Source organism: Maniola hyperantus, chromosome 28 (genome assembly GCF_902806685.2).
Source record: "Maniola hyperantus chromosome 28, iAphHyp1.2, whole genome shotgun sequence".
NCBI lineage: Eukaryota > Metazoa > Arthropoda > Insecta > Lepidoptera > Nymphalidae > Maniola > Maniola hyperantus.
In genome coordinates this window covers 2944014-2971559 of record NC_048563.1, presented here as the reverse complement: position 1 = coordinate 2971559, position 27546 = coordinate 2944014, and the positions used below count along the sequence as shown (strand labels likewise).

The window sequence follows — 27546 nt, the reverse complement described above, 5'->3', positions numbered from 1 at the left end:
CTCAGACTAGACATAGTTAAAACATAATACTTTAAGCACAGATATGTATAGAGAGCATACTTTGACTTTGCTCTGACGTAAGTTTCAGTTAAAACGAGACAGATTTATGCCAATGATATAACTCTGTCTCTTTTATCAGTATCTTAAGTCTATGCAAAGTCAGAGATCTATAGATTTCAAACTAAATAAAGGTTGAGTCTATAGATTTCTGTATTAATTTGTAGAATTATAGGAATGTGTAGAAAACTTTAGTCCGTTTTCAATAAAATAGATCTAGAAAAGATAAAAGAAATCAAATTATTTTTTGACGTTATTTCTCTTCTAACTATGGGTTCCATACCTCAAAAGGAACCATTATAGGATCACTTTAGGTACTAGAAGTACCCTATATACTTCTTGTGACCTAAAGGCAGGTAGCTAGGTCAGTACATCATCATCATCATCATCATTATCAATCCATCGCCGGGTCACTACTACTGAGCACGGGTCACCTCTCCGTATAAGGTGTTTTGGCCATAATCTACCACACTGACCAAGTGCGGATTGGCAGACTTCACACATTTTTGAGGATGTTATGGAGAAGTCCTAGCTATTCTCTCTCTCTTCTGTACATATTATGTAAATGTAAAAATATAAACTGACTGACTGACATCAGCATATAAGCTGCTGACTCCTGAGTCTAGTAATTTATTAAGCTGCTGAGCTTAAAAACTTGAGAATTTGCATGTAAGGAACGTTTACTTTAAGTACCTATATAGACCACTACGACATAATTTTCAGATACTTACATAGGTACTTATTCCACCCGAACAAAGCTGGGGCAGGTACAACTCAGGCAGGTCAGCTAGTTAACCTGAAATGTGATACCCATATGGTTATGGGTATACCTATATAGGTATACCCATATGGGTATGGGTATACCTATATAGGTAAACTCAACAAGATCCTATCATGATATGTTTAGGAATTACAAGATGTATCTACTAGGTACTTCTCAACTAAAACTTATCAGATGATTAAAGTGAACCCAGGCTATGTCAGTTAGTTGTAGTTATCTATACTGTACTGTAGCTAGTATAAGTACCTACTTATGCATGTAATAGGTAGTCTTTCAAGCAGGTATCTACTGAGTTGAAAATAAAGAAGTAACTGGGTACTACTCAAGTACTTAGTTCAATACTAGGGGTATGTAAGTATAAGACATAACTAAATTAAAATCTGTTAATTTAGCCTATAAATAAACCTTTAGGTGAACTCATTAAGATTTTAGAACTTAAACTTTATTATAAGTACCTACTCTACCACCACACTTATTCTGCTTTATTTTTGATATGTTTAGCAATAAGTAGTAGGTAGTAGGAATTAATCTCATTGATAATGATAACAAGGCATCAAGTTTTACCTTGGCATACCTAATTGGCAAAGATTTATGTTCACACTAATATTTAGGTAGCTACCTATGCAAGTTTTTGTCTCTGGGTATGTTCCTTTATGCATCTAACCTAGTTGGGCACAGAGATTTTTCACAAGAACACATACTAGTGAAGGATATACTTATAGGCTACTTTTATTAGGTAGGTAGGTAAGCTAAGTACCTACAGAAAAGTATCCTAGTCCCACAGGATTTTCGAACAGCTGCCACTTGCTAGTTAAGAAATAAGGAGACTTAAGGATCTTAGGTTTGCCTTGCTGAAGCCGCCAGGATGTCTGTGGAGGTGTCTGATACTCTTAGACAACAAAGTAGATAACCAACCTAATTATTTTTTGTGAATTAACGACGAGCCAGAGAAACCACGTATATTTCCATTTTATAAAGTTTAAATTAAATTAAAACACTTAAAAGATACTTTTTTTATCTTAAATATAACAATTCTAAACTCAAATAAAAATATTTCTTTCAAAACACGTCCATTTTGCCATTTAAGCAGACTCTTTAAATTTAGTGGGCACCTCGCGAGGTCCACTCTAATTTTAGAAAATTTTAGGTTGACGTTTCTTAATTTAGGCATTTAGTTCGTGCAACAGAATAACTTTTGCTCTTTAAAATCTAAATTGAATAGTTTAGTGCTGTCAAATTCAATTTTAGGTTAGACCTGTCATTTAAGTGGGTTTTCAGAATAACACACCTTTCTAAGTCTAATATTAGACATTTTAAAATTAGAAAACCGCCTAGAGAATCGGCCCCTAGAACGTCTAAACAATTTCTAAACAAAATTGACAGGTTTTAAATCTGGTGTCCAATTTCCGCAAGGAATACATAATTATTTTTAGTTAAGTTTAGAGATTGTGTTTGTGAATTAGCCAGAATTACTTAGTACCTAAATATAAACACAACTATTTTTCTACGACAACGATGGTAGCCCATCGTCGATTCTTTCTCTAACTGTAGGTTCGACGCCATTTTCTATTACATTTTTAAGATCAATAGCGAATTTGTGACAAAACTCTTCGAGATATTCCTTGATTGTTTCCATTTTGTGTTCAGTTAAATTATTCTTAAACATTCTCATGAGTAAAACTATCAATTTTCGATTTCAGCAACTTTAGAATCATTAATGACCTTATCTATTTTTCGTCGAGTCAAAAACAGATTTTTCCTCAAAACATACGCAACATGATCAGCAGTATCATCTCTCATGCCGGGTAGTTCGGTTTTGATGCTGTTTTTAACGTTTTCAAACGTCGAATCGGGTAGCCCATCATCGATTCTTTCTCTAACTGTAGGTTCGACGCCATTTTCTATTATATTTTTGAGATCAATAGCGAACTTGTGACAAAACTCTACGAGATATTCCTTAATTGTTTCCATTTTGTGTTCAGTTAAATCACTGTACTGACTTTTGACATAATCAGCCATCATGTTTTTAAAGTTTTGAACATAAGCTACATCATTGAGAGCTTTTTTGAGTTCTTCGGCGTTTTCTGAGTTGAAATCATTATCGAGGTATACGTTTCGATCAATGTTTCGGTTGTTTTCTCCGTTTATTGGGTTGCTCTTGACTGCTAGTAGTAGAAGTCCGAATATTAGTAGTCTCACTGAAAAAAGAAAATTAAAAACCTTGAGTGCAACAGACCAGCGATTCGTTAACTCAGTTTCTAACACTGAATGATAGGCACGGCGCTCATTTTTAGGATTCCGTACTTCAAAAGGAAAAACGGAACCCTTATAGGATCACTTTGTTGTCTGTCTGTCTGTCTGTCAAGAAACCTACAGGGTACTTCCCGTTGACTTAGAATCATGAAATTTAGCAGGTAGGTAGATCTTATAGCTGAAATTTGGGGAAAAATCTGAAAACCGTGAATTTGTGGTTACATCACACAAAAAAAATTAAATTGTGGTCATGAATTAATAGTTAGTATTTTCAATTTTCGAAGTAAGATAACTAACTATCAAGTGGGGGTATCATACGAAAGGTATTCACCTGTGCATTCTAAAACAGATTTTTATTTATTTTTATGCGTCATAGTTTTTTATTTGTCGTGCAAAATGTCGAAAAAATACGATTTTAGTACGGAACCCTCGTCGCGCGAGCCTGACTTGGCCCCTTTTTGTTTACCAAGCATAGCATATTTTAATACCATGGGGCCACTAAATATTGTGAAATAAAAATTTTTTACAAAAAAAATAAAAACCGACTCGGTCGGTTTTTTTTTTTTTTTTAAATGCACCGACCCCAAAAAATATTATTATGGAACTATATCAACTCTTGTATACATAATATATTCGGTAATAAATTAAATTATTTTTCAATTTTTAGTGTTTGTGTATCGATGTCGGTTTTTATTTTTTTTTGTAAAAAAGTTTTATTAGTGTATCCTGTGTTCTTACTGTCTGTAATTTTGTTACCAATAAAGTTGTTTATTATTATTTTTATTATTGAAATATAAATAATATTATGTTACTCACACATATTCCAATCTTGCGCCAATCGTGCACGCTCGCGACTTTACAATGCCATAATTTAGTTAGGTATGTCGCTGCTCGTTGGCGGACATGTTTATGCATTACAGCACCAGAAATCTATACAGTACTTATAATAAAACTAGCTTATGCTCACGACTTCGTCCGCGTTGACTACACAAATTTCAAACCCCTGACTGACTGACTGACTGATTTATCAACGCACAGCTTAAACTACTGGACGGATCGGGATACTGAAATTTGGAATGCAGATAGCTATTATGACGTAGACATTCGTTAAGAAAGGATTTTTGAAAATTCAACCCCTAAGGGGGTGAAATAGTGGTTTGCAATTTGTGTAGTCCACGCGGACAAAGTCGCGGGCATAAGATAGTCTAAATATATAAAAGGATTGACTGATCTATCAACGCACAGCTGAAACTACTGGACGGATCGGACTGAAATTTGGCGTAAAGATAGCTATTATGACGTAGGCATCCGCTAAGAAAGGATTTTTGAAAATTCGACCCTTAAGGGGGTGAAATAGGGGTTTGGAATTTGTGTAGTCCCCGCGGACGAAGTCGCGAGCATAAGCTTACCAGTTAATATTATATTGATCAGTAATTAAATACATATAGGTATTTTTAAACTTAGATATACAAATAGGTACATATATTTAAATGATAACCCAATTGCCACTGTCCAATCTTATCTCTGCTTTAGTCATATTATCCTAATTACCTCAATAATACTAGCTTATCATGCCCGTGACTTCGTCCGCGTAGACTACACAAATTTCAACCCCCTATTTTACCCCTTTAAGGGTTGAATTTTAAAAAATCCCTTCTTAGCATCCGTCTACGCCGTAATAGATATTTGCATGCAAAATTTCAGCCCAAACCGTCCAGTAGTTTGAGCTGAGCGTTGATAAATCAGTCAGTCAGCCGTTCAGTCAGCTCTTCCTTAGATTATTTCCACAATGCATAAATCTATTCGTTCAATTTGCGCTCGCTTTGATAACTAAATTAACCACTTGTTAAACCACACAACCACAAGGTGGACTTCGCATAAGTAGGTATTATATTACCACGGATCTACCTCTTAGCACGATAGGTACCAATACCATAGACATAATATATATCTTTTTCGTACCACTTGCTCAAAAAAGTGACATTCAAAAGCGTACATAACAATAGTCATTTTTAATCTGTTAAAAACAGGGAAAGAAAATTGTACTGAATTTCATTCATCCCCTAGGGAGAGAATGTGATTTAAATTTGGAATACTTAGGTACCGAAAATACTGAACTTTTTATTTCTTTTTTATTTATTTATTCAGATACAAGATAGCTCTTGACTGCAATCTCGCCTAATGGTAAGTGACAATGCAGTCTAAGGTGGGAGCGGGCTAACCTGGAAGGAGTATGGCAATTTTTATTAAACCCATACATACACCTTTGGTTTCTACACGGCATCATACCAGAACGCTAAATTGATTGGCGGCACGGCTTTGCCGGTAGGGTGGTAACTAGCCACGGCCGAGGCCTCCCACCAGACAGACAGACTACAACTGTTTTTTTTTTTTTTTAATTACCAACATAAAGAATGTTTAACAAATCCAATTTAGACACAGCAAAAACCACGAAAGTTTACACCATTGAGTTTGTATATAAAGCATTATACATCTTTTTGAAAAAGGAATTACGAAAACCGACAAGGCCGTATGAGATTGATGCCTTTGCTTTTCCGACAAAAAAATATTAGTCTAGGAATTTGCAGCGTTTTTGTTTTCTTCAAATACATAAACGTTAAGTTTATTTTAATTTATTTTTATAAATAAGTTAATGTTCTAAAATACGTTTAATGAATGCTTATCTCATATTATTATTGTGTTAATTTTTTCGCAAATGGTACGAAAAGTAGAGTATTTACCTCGGTGATAAAGCTATCTTAGTCTTGGGTGAACTTAAATCCCTCGCTACACTCAGGACTCGTCTTAAATCCCTCGCTTCGCTCGTGATTTAAGTTTTTAACACCCTCGCTGGGCTCGGGAGTAAACCTCGAGTCCTTCGTTACGCTCGCGATTTAAATCGTCACCCGCGACAGACGACACTGCTTTATTCCCTTGGTTAATAATCTACTATTTGTGTATACATATATTAACTAAGGATTCTGGTATTCATTTTATAATTCTTATGAATAAATTTATTATTTATTTATTTTATTATTATTAAATTATTCTAGTACCGTAAGACCAAAGTCAAAGTCAAAGTTAAATGATTTATTCAAAATAGGTAATAAATTACTTTTATTGATGGTCCGGTATGGTGTTAGATTTGTAAGATATAGTGGTGATAATTATTACGCAAACTTAAAACTAAAGCTACGCGAGGGTTCTAAACGCGCCCAGATCTGAGCCCACAACAAACTCAGCCGGGTATTCTTTTTATTATCACCACTTTACAAAATTATTGAAACTTATTAGAACTATCACAAAGTCGTTAAGCAACTCATTCCCAAGCTTGCTTATCATTTAAATAATCCTTTACATTGTAATAGGATTTTTCAATTAGTTTACGTTTTATGAAAACTTTGAACTTGTTGAGAGACATCTCCAATATGTCTTCTGGAAGCTTATTATAGAAACGTATGGAATTACGAGCAAATGAATTGCTAACTTTACTGAGCCTAGAGGCTGGCATTACAAGTTTATTTTTATTTCTAGTATATTTTATATTATGACAGCACTTTTTTTAAAAAATTTATTTATGTTTTTATGTACGTACCTACAGTAAATTTTCAAAAATATATTGATTATGCACTGTCATAATTTTAACTTCCCTATTCCACTTTTTAATACGCCTTACTCACAACCTTGAATGGGAAGCTGGAAGAAATCTCTATTTAGAGATGAGATATAAACATTTCCAATGTAACTTAATTTATTACAACTATGTAACTATGATTTCGGTATATGAAAAATAAAAATAAATAAATAAAAATAGGTACTAATACACACATACAGCCAAATCACACAGCTGAAACATGGAAAGGGGTACGGCAGTTTTTATTAAACCCAATGGCCCTTTTGATTTCTACACGGCATCGTACCGGAACACTAAATCGCTTGGCGGCACGGCTTTTCCGGTAGGGTGGTAACTAGCCACGGCCGAAGCCTCCCACCAGACCAAACCAGAAATTTAGAAATTACAAAATTCCAAACCCCTGCCGGGAATCGAACCACATTCCCGATTGTGGCTTTGATTGGTGTGGGATTGTGGCTGTACCACAATTTATGACTAAGAACCATTGTAAACCCAAATAAGCAATAAATAATTTGATTTGATTTGATTTGTTAAGGCTCCCACTGTTAAGGCTGAGATCTATAGAGCGCTCTTTGCTCATCAGACTTAAGATTGAGTTAAAACGAGACAGATTTATGTGAGAGATATACATCTGTCTCGTTTTAACTCTGACTTAGCAAAGAGCATAAGCCTAAGTCTGAGATTATGCAAAGTCAGAGTGCCCTCTATAGATTTCACCCTTAGACCACAGCGCTTACCACTGCGCCAGGGAGGTCGTCTTTTTTTTTAAATCGAGCAAACGAGCAGGTGGGTCACCTGATGTTAAGTGATTACCGCCGCCCATGAACATTTGCAGCACCAGAGGAACCGCCGAAGCGTTGCCGGTCTTTTAGGAATTTGTTGGTCCGCCCCTTGAATAACCCCATGTAGTAAGTAATCTTCTTAAATGAGACCCGTGTTCAGTAGTTACCCGGCGATGGGTTGATAGTGATGATGATGATGACAATATAATTTTGTATTGAAGTACTAAATAATCATTGTTTTTCTTTAATAATGTTGAAACAGTTGGTACACTAAAGTTTACATAATAAAAATGCAAATTTAAAAATTAACTTTCAATTGACGTAGTTTTTACCGTAGTTTTTAGGGTTCCGTACCTCAAAAGGAAAAACGGAACCCTTATAGGATCACTTTGTTGTCTGTCTGTCTGTCTGTCTGTCTGTCTGTCAAGAAACCTACAGGGCACTTCCCGTTGACCTAGAATCATGAAATTTGGCAGGTAGGTAGGTCTTATAGCTGACATTTGGGGAAAAATCTAAAAACCGTGAATTTAGGCTTGGATCACACATAAAAAATTAAATTGTGGTCATGAACTAATAATTAGTATTTTTAACTTTCGAAGTGAGTGACTATATCAAGTGGGATATCATATGAATGGTCTTCACCTGTACATTCTAAAACAGATTTTAATTTATTTTTATGCATCATATTATTTGAATGATCGTGCAAAATGTCGAAAAAATACGACTGTAGTACGGAACCCTCATTGCGCGAGCCTGACTCGCACTTGGCCGTTTTTTTTTAATTGTAAATAGAAAGAGTCAAACAAAGATAATATTTTAAAATCAATTATACCTAGAGAGAGAGAGCCAGCGCGTGCCAGACCTTCGCCTCAATATGTATAAGGAAAAGGTGACTGACTGACTGATCTTGATAGATCAGTCAGTCAGTCAGTCGCACAACGCACATCAACGCACAGCTCAAACTACTGGACGGATCGGACTGAACTTTGGCATGCAGATAGCTATTATGACGTAGGCATCCGCTAAGAAAGGATTTTTGAAAATTCAATCCCTAAGGGGGTACAATAGGGGTTTGAAATGTTTGTAGTCCACGCGGACGAAGTCTCGAGCATAAACTAGTGAACAAAAAAAAATAACAACAAGTGTCTATAATGTGTCGTGCCAACGAAAATATCGTAGACTAGCTAATGCCCGCAACTTCGTTCCTACGCGTAGATTTAAATCCTGTGGGAACACTTTCTATTCCCGGAATAAAAACCGGCCAAGTGCGAGTCAGGCTCGCGCAACGAGAGTTCCGCACAAAAGTCATATTTTTTGACATTTTGAACGATATTTAATTCAAAAACTATGATGCTTAAAAATAAATAAAAATCTGTTATAGAATCCACAGATAAAGCCCTTTCATTATGATACCCCAGTACCCTGTAGGTTTGTTAACAGACAGACAGACAGATAGACAGACAACAAAGTGATCCTATAAGGGTTCCGGTTTTCCTTTTGAGGAACGGAACCCTAAAAAGTAGCCTATGTCACTCTCCAGGTCTTTATCTATACCCATGCAAAAAATCACGTCGATCCGTTGCTCTGTTGCGAGGTGATTGAAGGACAAACCAACAAACACACACACTTTCACATTTATAATAATACTAGCGTATGCCCGCGACTTCGTCCGCGTGGACTACTCAAATTTTGAATGCCTATTTTACCCCCAGAGACTGAATTTTCAAAAATCCGTTCTTAGCGGATGTCTACGTCATAATAGCTATCTGCATGCCAAATTTCAGCCCAATCCGCCCAGTTGTTTGAGCTGTGCGTTGATAGATCAGTCAGTCAGTCAATCCTTTTATATATTCAGATGGAAATCACTCACGATAGTTTAAACGCTAAAAGAGTTCCCTCACTCTAGTTCACTCTGGCACGGGTCTCCTCTCAGAGTGGGAAGCATGCCTTACCCATCTATAAATAGTGAATCAGTAAATAAAATAAACCCATATTAGATGGAGAGAGCCCGAGATAATTATTGTATACAACATTTGTTTCCATTTGGCGATCTAACACTTTAAGCCTTGGGGAGGTTGGGGCGAATTGAGCATTGTTTTATTTCGATACACCACTACTTTTAACTGACTTCGAAAAAAAATTTTATGGGACAATGTAGCAAAGTTTCATTATCGATTAAAAAAATTACTTAATCGGTTCAGAAATCTCGGAGATTTTGGTGTATATAGGTATAAAAACCTTTTTTGACGCGTCGGTTAAAAAAGTAGCCTTACTTAATCTTACTTACTTACTTACTTAATTATTACGCCTTAATTAATCCTCTACTTTTCGTGAAAGTCCCGTCAATATAGATAGATAGATTAGTCCGTTTAAACCAGAGATAAATTATATTAACAAGTACAGATCGCTCACTCTCTATTTAAAGTTGTAACTAGTTCAAGACTATTACTAGATGGCGTTACTTGGTTCGTATGAAATATATTTTTTATGGATTTGACTAAATATCATATTTTACTTGTCTGGTTCATCAAATTTATTTATATTTAGTAACAAAATACAAAATTTTCACAACATCACCATCGCAAGAAGCAAATTCTTAATTTTAATCATTGACTCATTGAACTTTACGATATCCATAGCAAGTTCTATCCTTTGCTTTGGATAGCTGAAGTAGTATTACAAAATGCCTTGTCACTTGAAAATAAAATTATTATTTATACTTGTTAATATGTGGTTAGCTTGGTAGGCTAACACACTACACACTACAAATATAATATTATCTCTGGTTTAAACAGAGAGAAAAAATTTGAAAAACGTGTGATTCAGTTATGGTATAAGTAGTTCAAATAACCATATGAGCTTAATTTAAGGTAAGTAGTTATTTTGAAATTACAGACAGAAGCTTCAATTTTATTTATAAGTGTACCTATGAATATTTCAACGAAATTTTTCCAAGTGTAAAACACTTGAAAAAAAAATACTTAACACAAGTAAAAAAGTTCAACCCCTACACATATTTCCCAACTTTACCCACCTCACCCCGAACTCCCCCGTCTATTACCATAGTTTTTCAATCACGGCGCGTATAAAAACATCCCCTGCGACATCCACAACATCAGTGGACAACAACAACTCGTGAAAAATACATAAAAATCGGGAAAAATCGATGAAAAATACCACTCAATCGATTCTAATACAAAATGTATCGTTTTATTCGTTTGCTTTCGGTTATTTTAGTTGCTATTTATATTCATGTAACTGCTGCGAACAATAATGTAAAGGTAAGTTTAAAAAGTCACTATAATCCATACTAATATTATAAATGCGAAAGTGTGTCTGTCATCTGTCTGTCTGTCTGCTAGCTTTTCGCAGCCCAGCAGAAATTTGGTACAGAGTTAGCTTATATCCCAGGGGAGGACATAGGCTACTTTTTATCCTGGAAAATCAAAGAGTTCCCACGGATTTTCAGAAACCTAAATTCTTTAACTATTTTCAGGTTTCCATGCCCAAACGGGACTCTATTACTACACCTCCACGATTTGTCCGTCCGTCTGTCCGTTCGTGTGTTCGCTGCCTGTCAGCGGGCTGTATCTCATAATAGGGAAGAGTTGAAATTTTCAGTGTCGCCGCTGGACTGGACAAATAATAAAAATTAATGCCTCAATAGCTCAACCGGTAAAGGAGTGAACTGAAAACCGCAAGGTCGACGGTTCAAACGCCGCCCGTTGCACTATTGTCGTACCTACTCCTAGCACAAGCTTGACGCTTAGTTGGAGAGGAAAGGGGAATATCAGTCATTCAACATAGCTAATTTTTTTTTTTTTTAATACGAAATGGCCGCCACGCAAGTAAAAAATTTAAAAAGTACATCACCACCCTTATTAAAAATGCGAAAGTGTATTTGTTTGTTGGTTTGTTTGTCTTTCAATCACGTCGCAACGGTGCAACGGATTGACATGATTTTTTGCATGGGTATAGATAAAGACCTGGAGAGTGGCATAGGCTACTTTTTATCCCGGAAAATCAAAGAGTTTCCACGGGATTTTTAAAAACCTGATTCAACGCGGACGAAGTCGCGGGCATCAGCTAGTGGCATAGACTTATTATCACTAGCTAGTGGTTAAATAAAAAATCATTTTATTCGGACTATTTCTAAGGGGGTTTTCTGTTTTGCCTACAGGATGACAATTTGGATAGAGGGGCTCACAGTGACCGCGGAGGTCTGTGGTTCGGTCCCCGACTAGGCAAGAGGTCCCTACAGTACATGGGAGAAGACAAAAGGTAGTTATATCATCATCATTATCATCCCATCGCAGGCCCACGGCGCTCCATTCAGAATGAGAAGTATTAACCCCTAACAAATTGGCCCAGTGCAGATTAACACTACGGAGAACTCTCTGACATGCAGGTTTTCTCACGATATTTTCCTACACCGTTAAAGCAAGTGTACTTCATCACAATCAACTTATTACTGGCCCAATACTGAGCACAGGCGTCCTTATGTTAGGCCATAGTCTTCCACGCTGGCACAATTCGGGTTGGTAATTCACACACCTTTGAGAACCAATATGGAGAACACTCTGACATATTATTATAGGTTTTTAATAGACTAAGCAGCTTTCGCTGATGCGTCTATATCAGAAGTGCTTCCAGTTTTCCAAATGTTTGTCCAATCTATTCTTGAACTGGTTAACAGAACTTGACATAACCACATCCTTAGGCAATTTATTCCATATGTGAACAACTCTGTTGGTCAGAAAGTATTTTAATGGATGACGGCAATTGATATTGTAGCTTCATATCATGTCCCCTAAATCTAGGATTGCCCCTTATCGGAAACATGCCCACAAAATTTGGGACAATAAAATAATTACTTATTTAGTATTCTGTAAGTTTCAATTAGATATTTTCCTTCATCGTCAAAGCAAGGGATATTTATTTGCATAAAACGCACGGAGGTAACTGCGAAGTTAGGTATGTGTGATGGCTGAGATCGGAACGCTGCCGTCTTAACCACTAGGGGGGCGACCATAAATTACGTGAGATGTTTAAGGGGGGGGTCGAATCAAATCTCATGTAATCTTACGTTGGAGAGAGGGGGGTCTCGGCAAATATCACGCAATTTTTTTTCGGATTGAAACAAAAAAATTATACTATTTTGGTCCATTTAATCCAGATTGTACATGCTTAAGATATTCTATTATTAAATTTTAATTACACTTATAACTCTCAGCAATATGGATTACTAGTCTTAACTAGTCGTAAATAAAAGCATGAAGCAAATTTTTTTTTCTTTTTACAATAACACTCCAACGCGTTTACGTAAGAAACCCACATTTTGAAAAATCTCACGTGAGTTTGGGCGATGGGGGAGGGGGTTGAATAAAATCTCACGGCATCTCACCAGGGGGGAGGGAGGGACAGAAAATTCAAAGAAACACCTCACGTAATTTATGGACGCTCCCTAGGCTATCACGATACGATGATTTTTTGCCTTTCAGCCAAGCCTTCCTCAGACTTCTAGAAGCGGCTGATGCTCTCAAGTTCTACTACAATCAAATGCCCTACGACATGCAGGCAGACGCACCGCAAACTAAAAGTAAGAGAATAAGTATGTAGGTACCTACTTTCCTCAGTCATCATCATCATCATCATCAACAACCGATAGACGTCCACAGCTGGACATAGATCTCAATTGTAGTGACTTCCACACGCAACGGTCTTGCGCCGCCGCCATCCAGCGGCTCCCTGCTTTCCTCAGTGCCGCTCTCTTTTTAAAGGCCGATGTACAATATTTTCTGCCGCTTACTGTAGGTATGGTACGCGACAGGACAAGATGGCACTCGGGGTGGGGACGCCCCGCACACTCGCACAGCCCCTGCACTAATCCGGTGCGGGCAAGCGCGGGTGCCGTGCAGATGTGCGGAGCGCCCCCCGCCTCATACCCCGATTGCCATCTCGAACTGTCGCGTACTGTAGGTTGTGGTTGAAGAATTTTATTCTCAAAAGAAATTATTTACAAACTAGCTTATGCCCGCGACTTCGTCCGCGTGGACTACACAAATTTCAAACCTCTATTTCACCCCATTAGGGGTTGAATTTTCAAAAATCCTTTCTTAGCTGATGTCTACGTCATAATAGCTATCTGCATGCCCAGCCTGATCCGTCCAGTAGTTTAAGCTGTGCATTGATAGATCAGTCAGTCAGTCAGTCAGTCAGCCACCTTTTCCTTTTATATATTTAGATTTCACTTAATGAGAAATTATAGTAATTTTATCTTTCGGCACAGCGCGTGCGCGGTGGTATAACTACCGCAAATTACTATTGCGCTGGAACCATGTCTCATTAACATCGTAATGACGTCATTTTGACGTCACCCGAAATAAAAATATACCATCAGCTCGAAACTTCAGTCTAGTTCTGACGTCACTAAAACGGCGGCCACACGCATTAGCAATTTGCGGGACTTATAAGCAACAACACCATCGTAAAATAGCGGGTAGTCTAATATCCAATAATAAATATAAAAATAAGGCTAGCTTTAAGTTTTATTGTAATTGTAATATTAATATAAAAATTAAATGAAATGAAATATACCTGGATGCTCACACACTTTGCCAGTGTGGCGGTTGCTACAGTAGAAACTAGATGGCGCTGTTCAATCGATGACGTAGTCCCGAAGAAATGTACCGCCGACAGTACTCGCACTAACGGAGTTTTCTGCTATCTGGATTATATATAGAAGTTTCAAGTTACAACCATCGGCTCAGCTAGCGCTACCGAGCACAACCAACCGCTCGGTGGAAGATCTCCCTTTGGTACTGTCGAGCCTGCACACCGCTCCCGTACACCAGCAATGTATATTATGAACAGCAGGACCGGACTCAGATATTTATAATAACAAAATCATTCTTTTAGGTTGGATAACAATAAACAGGCTTTCTTTCCTTTCTCAGTATCAAAGAAAGTGATATTCACACCAAAGCTCGGCCGCGCAACCGACAACCAAGACAAGAGGTACGACAACGTGGAGTTCACGCCGCGGCTGGGCAGGAAGCTACCCGACAGGCTGCCTTCCACCCCCGCTGACGAAGACAGGTAAGGATTATCAGCGTCATCATCATTAGCATCATCATCATCATCATCATCATCATCATCATCATCATCATCATCATCATCATCATCATCACACTGTTTGATTTCGAAATAATGATAATAAATAACGAGACAAATATGACAGTAATGTCGTTTTACTATTGTGTCAGCGAAAGGTTTTACATTAATATTAAACACCACCTGTTCAGTTACAGACCAGACCCAGTTATGGATAATCCGAGGACCAACTACTTTTCGCCGAGGCTGGGTCGAACTTACAACTTCCAACCGAGACTTGGTCGAGAGCTTGTCTATGGTAAAGGCTTGATGTTGGTCGTAGATAGAATAATAGGTAGCTGTAAGTACTGTGTAACCGCGTATGAGATAGCGATAGCACGACGTAACGATGAATAACACGACAATTATTACCATTGTTTAGTAGTCAATATTTGTATTAACCGAGCAACAATATTTGTATTAAACGTTTTTTATGTGAAAACAAGTAAATACGTCATGAGAAATACAATTACGCCACGAATTCTCAAAGTTTGTTTTGCAACTTCTTATATGTAAGTTGTATGTATTCTTGAAAAAAACCAGTTACACGATAAGGGTCAAAAATAGGTTAGCTACGTCTCTGTTTATCACATTAGTAACTTTATCTGTGCTCTCTTTTTAGTGCGAATGAGAAAGCAAACATTCCTGCATCTACCTTTATTACTTTATCTACGATGTTGATAAGGTTCTTTACCCATCGATAACGATACGATGTACGATAGTAATCCTTCGTGTGCGAGTCTGACTTGTAGAGGACTCTTACTTGACTGATTTTTTTATTTGACATAATATAAACATTGGTTGCTAACTAAGTTGCTGTACTGAGTTGCTGTAACTTATCCACAGAACACTATTACTACCGAACTTATCGACAGATTACAGATAGGTTAAATTGTAGTTCCAATCATCCCCCTCGGGAAAGGCAAAGGTCGTAGACCATACAGCCCAATACAGTGCGACAAGGCTAACTAGACGCGTGGCGAAAATTGGAACTAACGTTGCCGTCAAGTGTCTCCTTTGTTCTTGTTTGAATATTCCAGAATTTTCGGAATATTCTAAGCCTTTGTTCTAAGCTTTGTTCGCCAACAGCGCCCCCTGTCAATGTCATTCAAGTGCCAAGAGAGCCTTGTCGTACTGGAGGTTCCATTGAGGTTATCTTAGATACAGCCACGGATATATTGAATATGAATAGGTATATGAATATAAATTACAATATTTTTGTTTTTCAGACTATTATCCCGAACCACAGATAAGGGTGACTAGAAGCGTTAACAAGACCAAGGAGGCGTAATCATAGAATATTTTTATTAAATAAAGTAATTAATTAAGAATGAACATACCGCTTTAAAAATGTTTTGGACAAAGTTGTTTATTTATAAGACTATTGTTAAGCTGCTAAGTTAATAAATTGAAAGATCTCATCGAGTTTTATGCCTTTGATTTAAAGAGTAACTTTATACTTAATTTACATTCAAAGGCTTATAAACAACACCTACCTATAGTTCTCGACAGGTCGAGATAGCAATCGGGGAATGAGGCGCGGGGACGCCCTCAGTCTTTTCAGTCAGATTAGCAGAAAACGAATGTGACGCCCTCATTTAATTTCAACTCTTTTCGGTCGATTTATAGGTATGAGTGCTCTTTGCTTAAGGTAACTTAGGTAGGTTAGGTACCTAACTACCTATAAATTATCTTATTTTATAAAATTCTGCTTTTTGCGTAGAAAGAGTAATAAAAGTAGATGCAGGAACGTTTGCTTTCTCATTCGCACTATAAAGAGAGCACAGATAAAGTTACCAATGTGATAAACAGAGACGTAGGTAGCTAACCTATTTTTGACCCTTATCGTGTAACTGGTTTTTTTCAAGAATACATACAACTTACATAAAACTTAAACTTAAGGGGAAAATCTATAAAACAGTCGTTAGACCTGTCACATTGTATGGTTCAGAATGTTGGGCGGTAAAAGGGACGGATGAAAGGCGAGTACATGCGACTGAAATGCGAATGTTGAGATGGATGTGTGGTGTGACAAGGATGGATAAGATAAGAAATGAATATATAAGGGGTAGTTTGAAAGTAGCGCCAGTGGTAGAAAAGATGAGGGGTAATAGGCTGGCATGGTATGGGCATATAATGCGGAGGGAAGAAAGCCATGTCACTAGAAGAATGTTAAGTATGCATGTGGAAGGAAAAAAGAGGAGAGGACGACCAAAGAAAAGGTGGATGGATTGCGTGAAAAAGAAGTGGATAATACGTTGACGAATGACAGGAATGAGTGGAAGAAGAAGACATGTTGTGCCGACCCCACGTAGCGTGGGATAAGGTAAGGAAGAAGAAGAAGACATACAACTTACATATAAGAATTTGCAAAACAAACTTTGAGAATTCGTGGCGTAATTGTATTTCTCATGACGTATTTACTTGTTTTCACATAAAAAACGTCTAATACAAATATTCTAAATATACTAAACAATGGTAATAATTGTCGTGTTATTCATCGTTACGTCGTGCTATCGCTATCTCACACGCGGTTACACAGTACTTACATCTACCTATTATTCTACCATCTACGGCTTTTTGAAAAGGACAAACAAAGTGTCAAATCATATGACATTTAAGATCGCGGTTACCGGTCTGTGGTTATCTGCCAAAAGTGTGTCAATCTCATGGCTATCATCCACAGATCTATCATCTATGATGAAGTCTATGATGCAGTGTTTCCACATATAGGATTTTGCCTCTATTTTTCTATTTTAGGATGAAAGGGTCAATATTATACGGCTAGTACGGTTAGTATGGCTTTTTAGGGTTCCGTAATAAAAGAGGAACCCTTATAGTTTCGCCATGTCCATCCGTCTGTCCGTCCATCCATCCTCGGTTAATCTCAGTGACTATTAGTGCTAGAAATCTGTTATTTGGCATGGGTATAAATATTATTCACGCTGACAAAGTGGTAAAATAAAATTGTGATAATTTTTTAGGGTAGCTCCCCTTCATGTAAAGTGATACCTATAACCAAATAGATATCTTTTACGTCACAAGACTAGTTAGGATCGTGAATATAATTATGATATTTGAAACGTGAAATGATATTGTTAAATACTAATTAATGTGAAAAAAAATTTATAAGAGAATTTGAAACAATTTTAAGGTAATTTAGGGCGAATACGTATAAATAAATAAATAAAAATCTTTTTTATTCGAATAAACTTTTACAAGTACTTACGAATAGTCGGATGCATCTACCACTGGTATAGAAATAAGGGTAAAATCAAAATCGTTTGTGGAAACACTGCTGTAACGTCAATTATTATGTATTATCTAAATGAAATATATGAAATGTCCGTAGGGCGATTGTCTAAAACCTGCATCAATCATTATTACAATCTAAATTGTTCTGATTGGCTGAATTTGTGCGATTCTTGTTGCAACAATGCATTGTGGCCAATAGTGAGCGAGCATTAACCAATCAGAGATGATTGCGATCGTGACATTGTAGCTGTCAAACAACCGCGATAGGGCCACAGATAAATGAAATGTCAGTTGACTCAGTTGTCAATGTTATTAATTTTAAAATTTAACGGAAAAACGTGGGAGGACTTGGAGATTGGACGACTGCGGACGTAATCGCTAATTTCTTTTTACGAATTAAGTGAATACCTAGCTTACATATTTTATTTATTGATTTAATAAAAAAGGAAAGGATTTAGGAACAAATCAACGCGCATTACAAACAAAAATGGAAGCAACTCGGAGAAACAGTAAGTACCTACTTATTACATTGCTATTTTCATGAATAAAACAATAAGTCTTTTAATATTCATTTAATGAAAGTTAGAATAGTTCAAAATCTTTGATTTCCCGAGATAAAAAGTAGTCTGTATGTCCGTTTCCAGGATCCCAACTCATTGTACCTACCTACCAACTATTTTATGCCCGAAACTTTGTCCACGTTGATTTAGGTTTAAATTCCGCGAGAACTCTTTGATTTTTCGGGACCAAAAATAGCCTGTGTCCTTCTCCGGGATACAAGCCAAATTTTGTCAAAATCGGTTAAATTTAGAGGCCCTAAAACGTGGTAGACAGACAGACCTAAGACAAACACTCGCTTTTGTGATATTAATACTACCTACCTACCCATCTAAAGTTTAGTTGATTGAAATTGGTGAAAAGGTTTTAAAGAGAGACTAGCTTATGCTCGCGACTTCGTCCGCGTGGACTACACAAATTTCAAACCCCTATTTTACCCCTTTAGGCAGTGAACTTTCAAGAACCCTTTATTAGTTGATGTCTACGTCATAATAGCTATCTGCATGCCAAATTTCAGCCCGATCCGTCCAGTAGTTTGAGCTGTGCGTTGATAGATCAGTCAGTCAGTCAATCCTTTTATATATTTAAGATAAAAGATATAACATCACATTTCAGTATAATATTGTATTGAGACATTGGTGAATACTACTATTAGATGATTATGATGATTCTTTTTTCAGGATCTAACTTGAGAGGCCTACAAATGTTGATCAGTAAAATGTCACTCCAAGAGTGCTGCGTGCACGTGCCGTCGGAGTTTGGTCTGCATTGGAACGAGGTGTCCTGTGCCGTACGAAGAGCCAGGCTGCCAATGACTCCGGCCAGTGTTGCCAGCGTATTGTACAAGTATGCCGCGAAAGCACTCTGTGATGAGGAAATAACGCGTATTTCAGGGAGGATCCGATTTAAGTGTTAGTATTTTATTGGCATCGCTTTCTACGCTTAGAATCATCATCGTGATCAATCCATCGCCGGCTCACTACAGAGCACGGGTCTCCTCTCTGTATGAGAAGGGTTTGGCCATAGTCCACCATGCTGGAGAAAAATTTAAAGAATTGCCTAAAAAAGTCTAAAAACAAGACTTTTCTATAATCCCATACAAAGATTCGTAATAATACTTAGAAGTCAAAGGCGGTACGAAGTTCGCTGGGTCAGCTAAGACATACTAATATTAAAAATGCGAAAGTGTGTCTGTCTGTCTGTCTGCTAGCCTGTCACGGCCCATCTGCATCCTGGGGAAAGACATAAGCTTCTTTTTGTCCTGCAAAATCAAAGAGATCCAACGGGATTTTTAAAAACCTAATTCCACGCGGACGAAGTCGCGGGCATCATCTAGTAATGAATAAATAAATAAAAAATCTTCTTTCCTACATTCCAGTGATGGCCATCAAACCTAGAACATGGCACGTGATCAACTTGGTGGATCAGATGGTAGACCAGCCTGTCAACTTGCTGCTGCGATCTCTTCCCTCAAGAGTCAGGCAGGCCTTGGAGAGCAGTGCACATGGAAATAAGAAGCCTCAGGTATTTATAGTTTCTAGGGTTCCGTACATGGACATGGACTATCAAAGCAAGAGAAAGGCAAAGAATAGATGCGTTTGAAATGTGGTGCTGGAGGCGGATGCTACGGATTCCGTGGACTGCCAAGCGCACAAACGTGTCTATCCTTTCGCAACTCTGAATCACTGCTCGACTCTCCTCCATATGTTTCCAATGACTGCTCTTATATTTCGGCCACATCATACGGCGGGGGGACGACAGCTTAGAAAAGCTAATAGTGACTGGCAACACGGAGGGCAAAAGAGCAAGAGGCCGCTCACCAACACCAACAACATCAGACCAGTTAAAGGGCTGCGAGTGACGATGTTGGATGGGATCGTACGCGGGGAAGCGGGGCCGGTCTTCTACACGGACCTCGTTTCATCGGCGGGGAACTACAACTAGCTACGGGAATCCGCGCACCATTGGCATAAGAGGCGAAGCAGCTCGGAGCGTACAGGTGCCAGGCCGGCACCACGGAGGAGCAGCAGCGGAGATCACAGCTGTGTTAGTGACGTCTAGCCCCCAAGGCGGGAGAGTGAGCATAAGGGACAAGGAAGAGACAAAATAATTTGTAGGGAGTCAAGAAGGCGCCCCAGGAAAATGCCAAGAGCAAGTACCGAACGGGCGTCCTCCCGCGATTCGGCCATATAACCGAGAGGTTGGTGGGGCCATGGGAGGTGGAGGGTTGTCCCAGACCAGTTAAAGGGATCCAGCAGGTGTGGATTTCATCACATAGTGAAAATGGCCACCAACAGAAGCCGGTGGAAACAGATAATCCATTCGAGGGAAGTTTGCCAGGACAGAGAGAGGGTTCCGTACCTAAAGGGTGCCAACCTGTTTTTCTTCTTGTACTTATTCTTCTCATACTTTGGGGCTATGCAGGTTCTTGAATACCCTGTATCACTTCGACCGTCTCCGATCTATTAGGGTTCCGTACCTCAAAACCTACCGCCTCAGCGGTAATCACCAACATTACACACTTATACAGTTCTTGCAATTCACGTAGGCGAGTGGACTTTACTTGTGGTTACGTCGGATACACGGACATTGTGTAAGTGTGCGTGCATGTCGGACCAATCAGTCGCGAGCAAGCGCTGTCAAACGCACACATTCAGTGTACGTTACTTATACCGATACGACTTAAACACAAGCATGAGCCACTCGCCTTCGTGAATTGCAAGAACTGTACTGTATGTAATATTGTTTATTAATTCATTTTACAGGTCCAAACTATGAAACTAGGCGATTTGATCTTCATGAGTGCCCAAATGGTAACCGACGTGAAGGAGGGGAGTGTGGTGTATGTCGTGAGTCCGCCCGGCATGCCAGTGGCATTGGTCAGCTCGCTGCATTCCAACTTGTTGAAGGCATGCGTACAAGGTAGGTCAACATGACAGTACACAGAAATTTCAGTTGAGTGCATTATAATACACAGACCGCTATCCTCTAGAAACTAGGCGATTTGATCTTCATGAGTGCCCAAATATTATATTATTATTATGTAATTATTATATACTATATTATATTATATAATGAATATTTTTGACCAAAGTTTTTATGGAAAAACATGTATAATATGCATAAATGTTATGCCCGCAAAACTCATTACCATAAGCCTTCGATGTATGATTAGTCTAATATTTTCGAAAAACTAACTAAAAGGAGATGGACAAAAATTGTATGGAGGCGTGCCCCAGAATGTACAGAGATGATAATATATGTGCCATTTAATAAATGTACACAAATGATATATCTGCCATTTAATAGTGGAAATCTTCTATTTTAAGAAAAAAAAGTCGCATGTTGTTTTGCAGTCGAGGCATAAAGTTCATGATAGGCATAGTTCAGCCTGGGGCAGACTTCAAATTTTGTCCATCTCGTTTGAATTTTCTCGGCCGGATGTATCAAACCACCTTAAGAAGAAATATGGCAGATAGCAATGTCCTATGGCACAAGTAATGGGAAAAATCCGAAAACCGTGAATTTGTGGTTACGTCACAAAAAAAATTAAAGTGTTATTTTTTTTCAGGTCTCTGCTTTAGGAGCTTTCAAGACGCCTGCCTAAGTGGCAGGGACATACTATCTTTGCTGAATATCGCCTGTACTGACGCCAACGCTGCAGGGGTCACTGGTATACTATTTCTTCTATTTTTAGGGTTCTGTACCTCAAAGCTAAGAAGCTGTGATAGCCTAGTGGTTAGGACGTCCGGCTCCCAATCGGAGGTCGGGGTTCGATCCCGGGCACGCACCTCTAACTTTTCGGAGTTATGTGCGTTTTAAAGTGATTAAAATATCACTTGCTTTAACGGTGAAGGAAAACATCGTGAGGAAACCTGCATGCCTGAGAGTTCTTCATAATGTTCCCAAAGGTGTAAGAAGTCTGCCAATCCGCACTTGGCCAGCGTGGTAGACTATGGCCAAAACCCTTCTCACTCTGAGAGGAGACCTGGGCTCTGTAGTGAGCCGGTGATGGGTTGATCATGATGTGTCGTGCTTTTTTTTATCTTTTTTATTCGAATAAACTTTTACAAGTACTTATGAATAGTCAGATGCATCTACCACTGGTTCGGAATGCTTTATGTGTATGTGTGGGTGTGTGTGTGTTGTGTGTGTTTCTTTATGTTATGCCTATGAGGTGCTTGCCTAGGTTTCTCTCGACATTTTAATCCGCCTCTGATGATGATGATGATGATGATGATTTTTTTAGAAATGCCCGAGTGCAGCGGAGCGCCCTACGTGACGCGTGGTGGTATCGACTTCACCAACTCTGAATCCTTCAAGCGATATTTGTCCCAAAAGATTGGCCCCAACCCGCCGATTTTGGAGTTTTTGACAGTCAAAGCCGACATGGAGTTTTATGACCGCGAAATGTAAGTAACTAATAGCACATTATGGTACAAGTGTGTAATGTTGGTGATTGTAGGGAACTGCTGACGCTAGAATTTCGCCACACGGGGCATATATTGTAGATCTCTATATATATAGTAGGTCTGCCGCCGCAGTACATAGTCTTTTCTTATTAGTTTGTCACAGTATTTATTCTATTTTATGTCGTAAGATTGTAACTGTAATAAATCAGTAATTAATTGGTGAATTTTGTGTTAATTGAACCCGGTAGACTGAACAGAACACGGCGCTATCTATTGGTGAGATATTTTCTAGAAGAAAGAAATTTGAACCTCAATAAATAGCTCAACCGGTATAGGAGTGGACTGAAAACCGAAAGGTCAACGGTTCAAACCCCGCCCGTTGCACTATTGTCGTACCTATTCCTAGCACAAGCCTGACGCTTAATTGGAGAGGAAAGGGGAATATTTGTCATTTAACATGGCTAATATTCTTTAAAAAAAACCAATAGGCCACCAACACCCAATAGGTAGTGGCGTGCACTGGGTTTGAAGCCAGGGTATGCATTAGTTAGGTGGGAACCTGTTTACTGGCAGGTCATGAAAAATATGTATTGAGCTATTACAACTGGGGTAAGAATAGGTAAGTAAAGTGATTACCATTGAGTCTTAAGTTAGCCGAGGACGGTAATCATCAATCCAATCCAATCCATCAGCCTGTTTGCGTCCACTGCTGGACATAGGCCTTTCCAAGAGCGCGCCACCAGACACGGTCCTCAGCCTTCCTCATCCACCCGCTCCCCACCACCTTCTTCAGGTCATCGGTCCAACGCGCTGGAGGTCGTCCCACACTGCGCTTACCGATACGCGGTCTCCACTCCAGAACACGTCTGCCCCATCGGCCGTCGGTTCTGCGACAGACATGACCTGCCCATTGCCACTTCAGCTTGCTAATCCTTTGAGCTATGTCGGTCACTTTTGTTCTTCTGCGATTTTCCTCGTTCCGGATGAGATTGATAGCCAACATAGCATCATTCAATACACACGTATACATACGACGTTTTTCAACACACTTGTAAAGAAAATAATACTAAAAATTTATTTGTACCATTGAACACGATCTTTTTTGTATCGAAACTTTTTTAAGAACAAAGCAACTTAACCAATAAAATAAAATCTCTATAACTCACGTGTGAATAAAAATTAGTAACACACACGTAGCAATGAAAAATTCACAGTTTGATTATAGGCGTCCTTATGTGCCTAATTGCGGTGAAATTAGAGTTACTTTATGAGTAAGTGTGTTGAAATAATTATTTATGCAACTGTTGTATACAAACACTGCTCAAACTACTGGACAGATAGCTATTATGACGTAGGCATCCGCTAAGAAAGGATTTTTGAAAATTCAACCCCTAAAGGGTTTGAAATTTATGTAGTCCACGCGGACGAAGTCGCGAGCATAAGCTCGTATATTATTATAAGATAGTAAACGTTATTTTCTTTTTTCAGATTAGATAAAAAAATGAAAGTGACACTACAGATTAAGGGTCCTAACACACTTGACACACTCGCTAGATGGGGCAGCATCGGTGCTATTTCAGTAACTTCGCAGCTCTTCGATGTGTACATCAATAAATCTAACCAACTGCATCTTACCAATTAGGACGGTGATGAACAGTGAAATTTAATTACTATAGTGAGTTTGCGATGGGCGATTCATTCGAACAATCGAATAATTCGATAACAATCGAGTAACAAAACAATCAATTGTTTTTGATTATTCAATTGTTACTAAGCGCGCGGGTCTGAGAGGACTGAATCGAAAATCGAATGAAATTGCGCAATTAATTCAGATGCGTATTCGATTCGTAGACTTTTTAAATTTATGTTGTAGTATGTAGACTTAACAATCAAATTAATTGAACAGACAGACAGTGAAGTCTACTGTCGATTTTATTCGATTGTTTTTGTGAAGACGAGTAAATCTACAATCGATTGGTTTTTTTTGCAACAATCGCTCATCGCTACAGTGACTGCACCAAAAAACTAGTATGTAGACTTAACAATCCAATTAATTGAACAGTCTACTGTCGATTTTTATGCGATTGTTTTTGTGTAGACGAGTAAATCTACAATCGATTGTTCGATTGTTTTTTTGCAACAATCGCCCATCGCTACAGTGACTGCACCAAAAAACTAGTATGTAGACTTAACAATCAAATGAATTGAACACTACTGTCCATTTTTATTTGATTGTTTTTGTGAAGACGAATAAATCGACAATCGATTGTTCGATTGTTTTTTTTTGCAACAATCGCCCATCGCTACAGTGACTTTGCACCAAAAAACTAGTATGTAGACTTAACAATCAAATGAATTGAACACTCTACTGTCGATTTTTATTTGATTGTTTTTGTGAAGACGAATAAATCGACAATCGATTGTTCGATTGTTTTTTTGCATCAATCGCCCATCGCTACAGTGAGTTTGCACCAAAAACATTAAAACAGGCCGTCGTATGTGACGAATCCAATGATCTATGGAGGCTAATAAATGTAATTTTTTTATAATGTAAATGTTTCGTCAGTGCAAACTCACGGTTAATATTTACCTATCAGTACAAAATCTTGAATAGCATCGAAAATATTAAAAAAAACTCGTGTTAAAAATATAAGACTGCAGTTGAACTGCCACTGACTGACTGTTGACTGACTGACTGACGGAAGTACGGTGGACTTGAGTTATCTGTCTGTTTCGCTCGCACTTACCTACGACCTGTAATCATCTATCAAAATCGATGCTATTCGGGATCCTCTGATATTTATTTATTATAAAAATAATAATTATTGTAATGTCACAAAAATATTCCTCTGATATTGTAATTATAAGTCCTGGAAATTGCTATTACGCTGGAACCATGTCTCATTAACATCGAAATGACGTCATTTGACGTATTTTTAAGTAAAAATATACCATCAGCTCGAAACATCTGTCTAGTGCTGACGTCACTAAAATGGCGGCCACGCTCATTAGCAATTTGCGGGACTTATGTTATTATTGTTTCTGTCATACATTTGTGTCAAAACTCAAAAGTGTTTATAATAAATAAATATCTTAGACCATAATTAATTTAATACATAAAATAATTGAGACTAAATAAATGTTTTTTATCAATGAAATGCCTGGAGTATAATATTATGTTTTCTAATAAGTAAAGTTAATTACGGTTATCTTTTTATAAATCTTTGACATTTATTTATAAATTGTGTGATTTATTTAATTAATTTAATTTAATAAATGGTTGGGACAATTTTAAATACATACCTACATGTTTTCATACTATGTAGAGCCTGAACTATTGTTCATTTCTTAAATTGGATTAATTAAGTAATAGAATAAGCTTCGATCGATCGTCAAAGTATAAGAAATACAATCACATACAGTATCTAATCTATAAAAAACCGGCCAAGTGCGAGTCAGGCTCGCACAACGAGGGTTCCGTACAACAGTCGTATTTTTTCGACATTTTGCACGATAATTCAAAACCTATGATGCATAAAAATAAATAAAAATCTGTTTTAGAATGTACAGGTGAAGACCTTTCATATGATACCCCACTTGATATAGTCACTCACTTCGAAAGTTGAAAATACTAATTATTAGTTCATGACCACAATTTAATTTTTTTTGTGTGATTTAACCCTAAATTCACGGTTTCCAGATTTTTCCCCCTAATGTCTGCTATAAGACCTACCTACCTGCCAAATTTCATGATTCTAGGTCAACGGGAAGTACCCTGTAGGTTTCTTGACAGACAGACAGACAACAAAGTGATCCTATAAGGGTTCCGTTTTTCCTTTCCGTACGGAACCCTAAAAATAATCTATATCTAATCTGTAAAAAGGTGACTGACTGACTGACTGATCTATCAAACTACTGGACGGATCGAAAGTGACAGACTTATACACAAACAAAAAAATTGCGAGCAAACTCGATTATATTTGGTTGAAAACTTAATGATTGAAAATAAATCCGCAATCATTGGTGAGCGCTTATTTTTCACTCACATTTTTAGGGTTCCGTACCTCAAAAGGAAAAACGGAACCCTTATAGGATCACTTTGTTGTCTGTCTGTCTGTCTGTCTGTCAAGAAACCTACAGGGTACTTCTCGTTGACCTTGAATCATGAAATTTGGCAGGTAAGGTAGGTGGGTCTTTTAGCTGGCATAAGGGGAAAAATCTGACAACCGTGTGTTTGTGGTTACATCACACAAAAAAATTAAATTGTGGTCATAAACTAATAATAAGTATTTTCAATTTTCGAAGTAAGATAGCTATATCAAGTGGGGTATCATATGAAAGGGCTTCACCTGTGCATTCTAAAACAGGTTTTTATTTATTTTTATGTATCATAGTTTTTGAATTATCGTGCAATATGTCGAAAAAATACGACAATAGTACGGAACCCTCGATGCGCGAGCCTGACTCGCACTTGGCCGGTTTTTTTTTTAACGACAGAAAGTCTTGTGCTTTAATGATCGATAAATTTAATAATTTTTGTAAGTTTAAATTAAGTTTTGGAGAAAGTAAGTTCAAAAATAAATATTGGTTATTTTTATTTGTATGATGTGATAAATATTATTTAACGAAAAGAATAATTAATTAATAAAATATTTTATTGAA

The 27546-nt window shown here is 37.8% G+C and overlaps 3 protein-coding genes across 4 annotated transcripts; 2 read left to right on the top strand and 1 right to left on the bottom strand.

Annotated features, from left to right (window-relative positions):
- Window positions 1-2193: 2193 nt before the first annotated feature.
- On the bottom strand, window positions 2194-10522 carry LOC117995147 (uncharacterized). Of its 2 annotated transcripts, none has more exons than XM_069508144.1 (2): window positions 10519-10522; window positions 2194-3036 (listed from the first exon to the last, which is right to left on the bottom strand). In XM_069508144.1, exons 1-2 carry the CDS (start codon window positions 10520-10522, stop codon window positions 2522-2524), a joined length of 519 nt encoding a protein of 172 aa, XP_069364245.1. In that variant the 3' UTR covers window positions 2194-2521. The 2 variants fall into 2 exon arrangements, with proteins under 2 accessions (XP_069364245.1, XP_034839039.1); XM_034983148.2 differs by lacking the exon at window positions 10519-10522 and adding an exon at window positions 3908-3972.
- A 109-nt stretch (window positions 10523-10631) lies between these two features.
- On the top strand, window positions 10632-16078 carry LOC117995146 (PBAN-type neuropeptides-like). The gene is made up of 6 exons (XM_034983145.2): window positions 10632-10788; window positions 11688-11788; window positions 13009-13106; window positions 14464-14605; window positions 14812-14918; window positions 15889-16078. Exons 1-6 carry the CDS (start codon window positions 10708-10710, stop codon window positions 15948-15950), a joined length of 591 nt encoding a protein of 196 aa, XP_034839036.1. The 5' UTR covers window positions 10632-10707; the 3' UTR covers window positions 15951-16078.
- Window positions 16079-18228: 2150 nt separating this feature from the next.
- Window positions 18229-27545, top strand: LOC117994937 (uncharacterized). The gene is made up of 7 exons (XM_069508149.1): window positions 18229-18423; window positions 19153-19383; window positions 19851-19996; window positions 21238-21394; window positions 22044-22145; window positions 22722-22884; window positions 24373-27545. Exons 1-7 carry the CDS (start codon window positions 18402-18404, stop codon window positions 24524-24526), a joined length of 975 nt encoding a protein of 324 aa, XP_069364250.1. The 5' UTR covers window positions 18229-18401; the 3' UTR covers window positions 24527-27545.
- The last annotated feature ends 1 nt before the right edge of the window (window position 27546 follows it).

Coding starts and splice junctions, on each gene's coding strand:
- LOC117995146 (XM_034983145.2), top strand. CDS start 10,708: ATGTATCGTTTTATTCGTTTGCTTTCGGTTATTTTAGTTGCTATTTAT. Junction 11,789..13,008: donor TACATGGGAGAAGACAAAAG/GTAGTTATATCA, acceptor TTTGCCTTTCAG/CCAAGCCTTCCTCAGACTTC. Junction 14,919..15,888: donor TGGTCGAGAGCTTGTCTATG/GTAAAGGCTTGA, acceptor TTTGTTTTTCAG/ACTATTATCCCGAACCACAG.
- LOC117994937 (XM_069508149.1), top strand. CDS start 18,402: ATGGAAGCAACTCGGAGAAACA. Junction 21,395..22,043: donor GTTGAAGGCATGCGTACAAG/GTAGGTCAACAT, acceptor ATTTTTTTTCAG/GTCTCTGCTTTAGGAGCTTT. Junction 22,146..22,721: donor CAACGCTGCAGGGGTCACTG/GTATACTATTTC, acceptor TGATTTTTTTAG/AAATGCCCGAGTGCAGCGGA.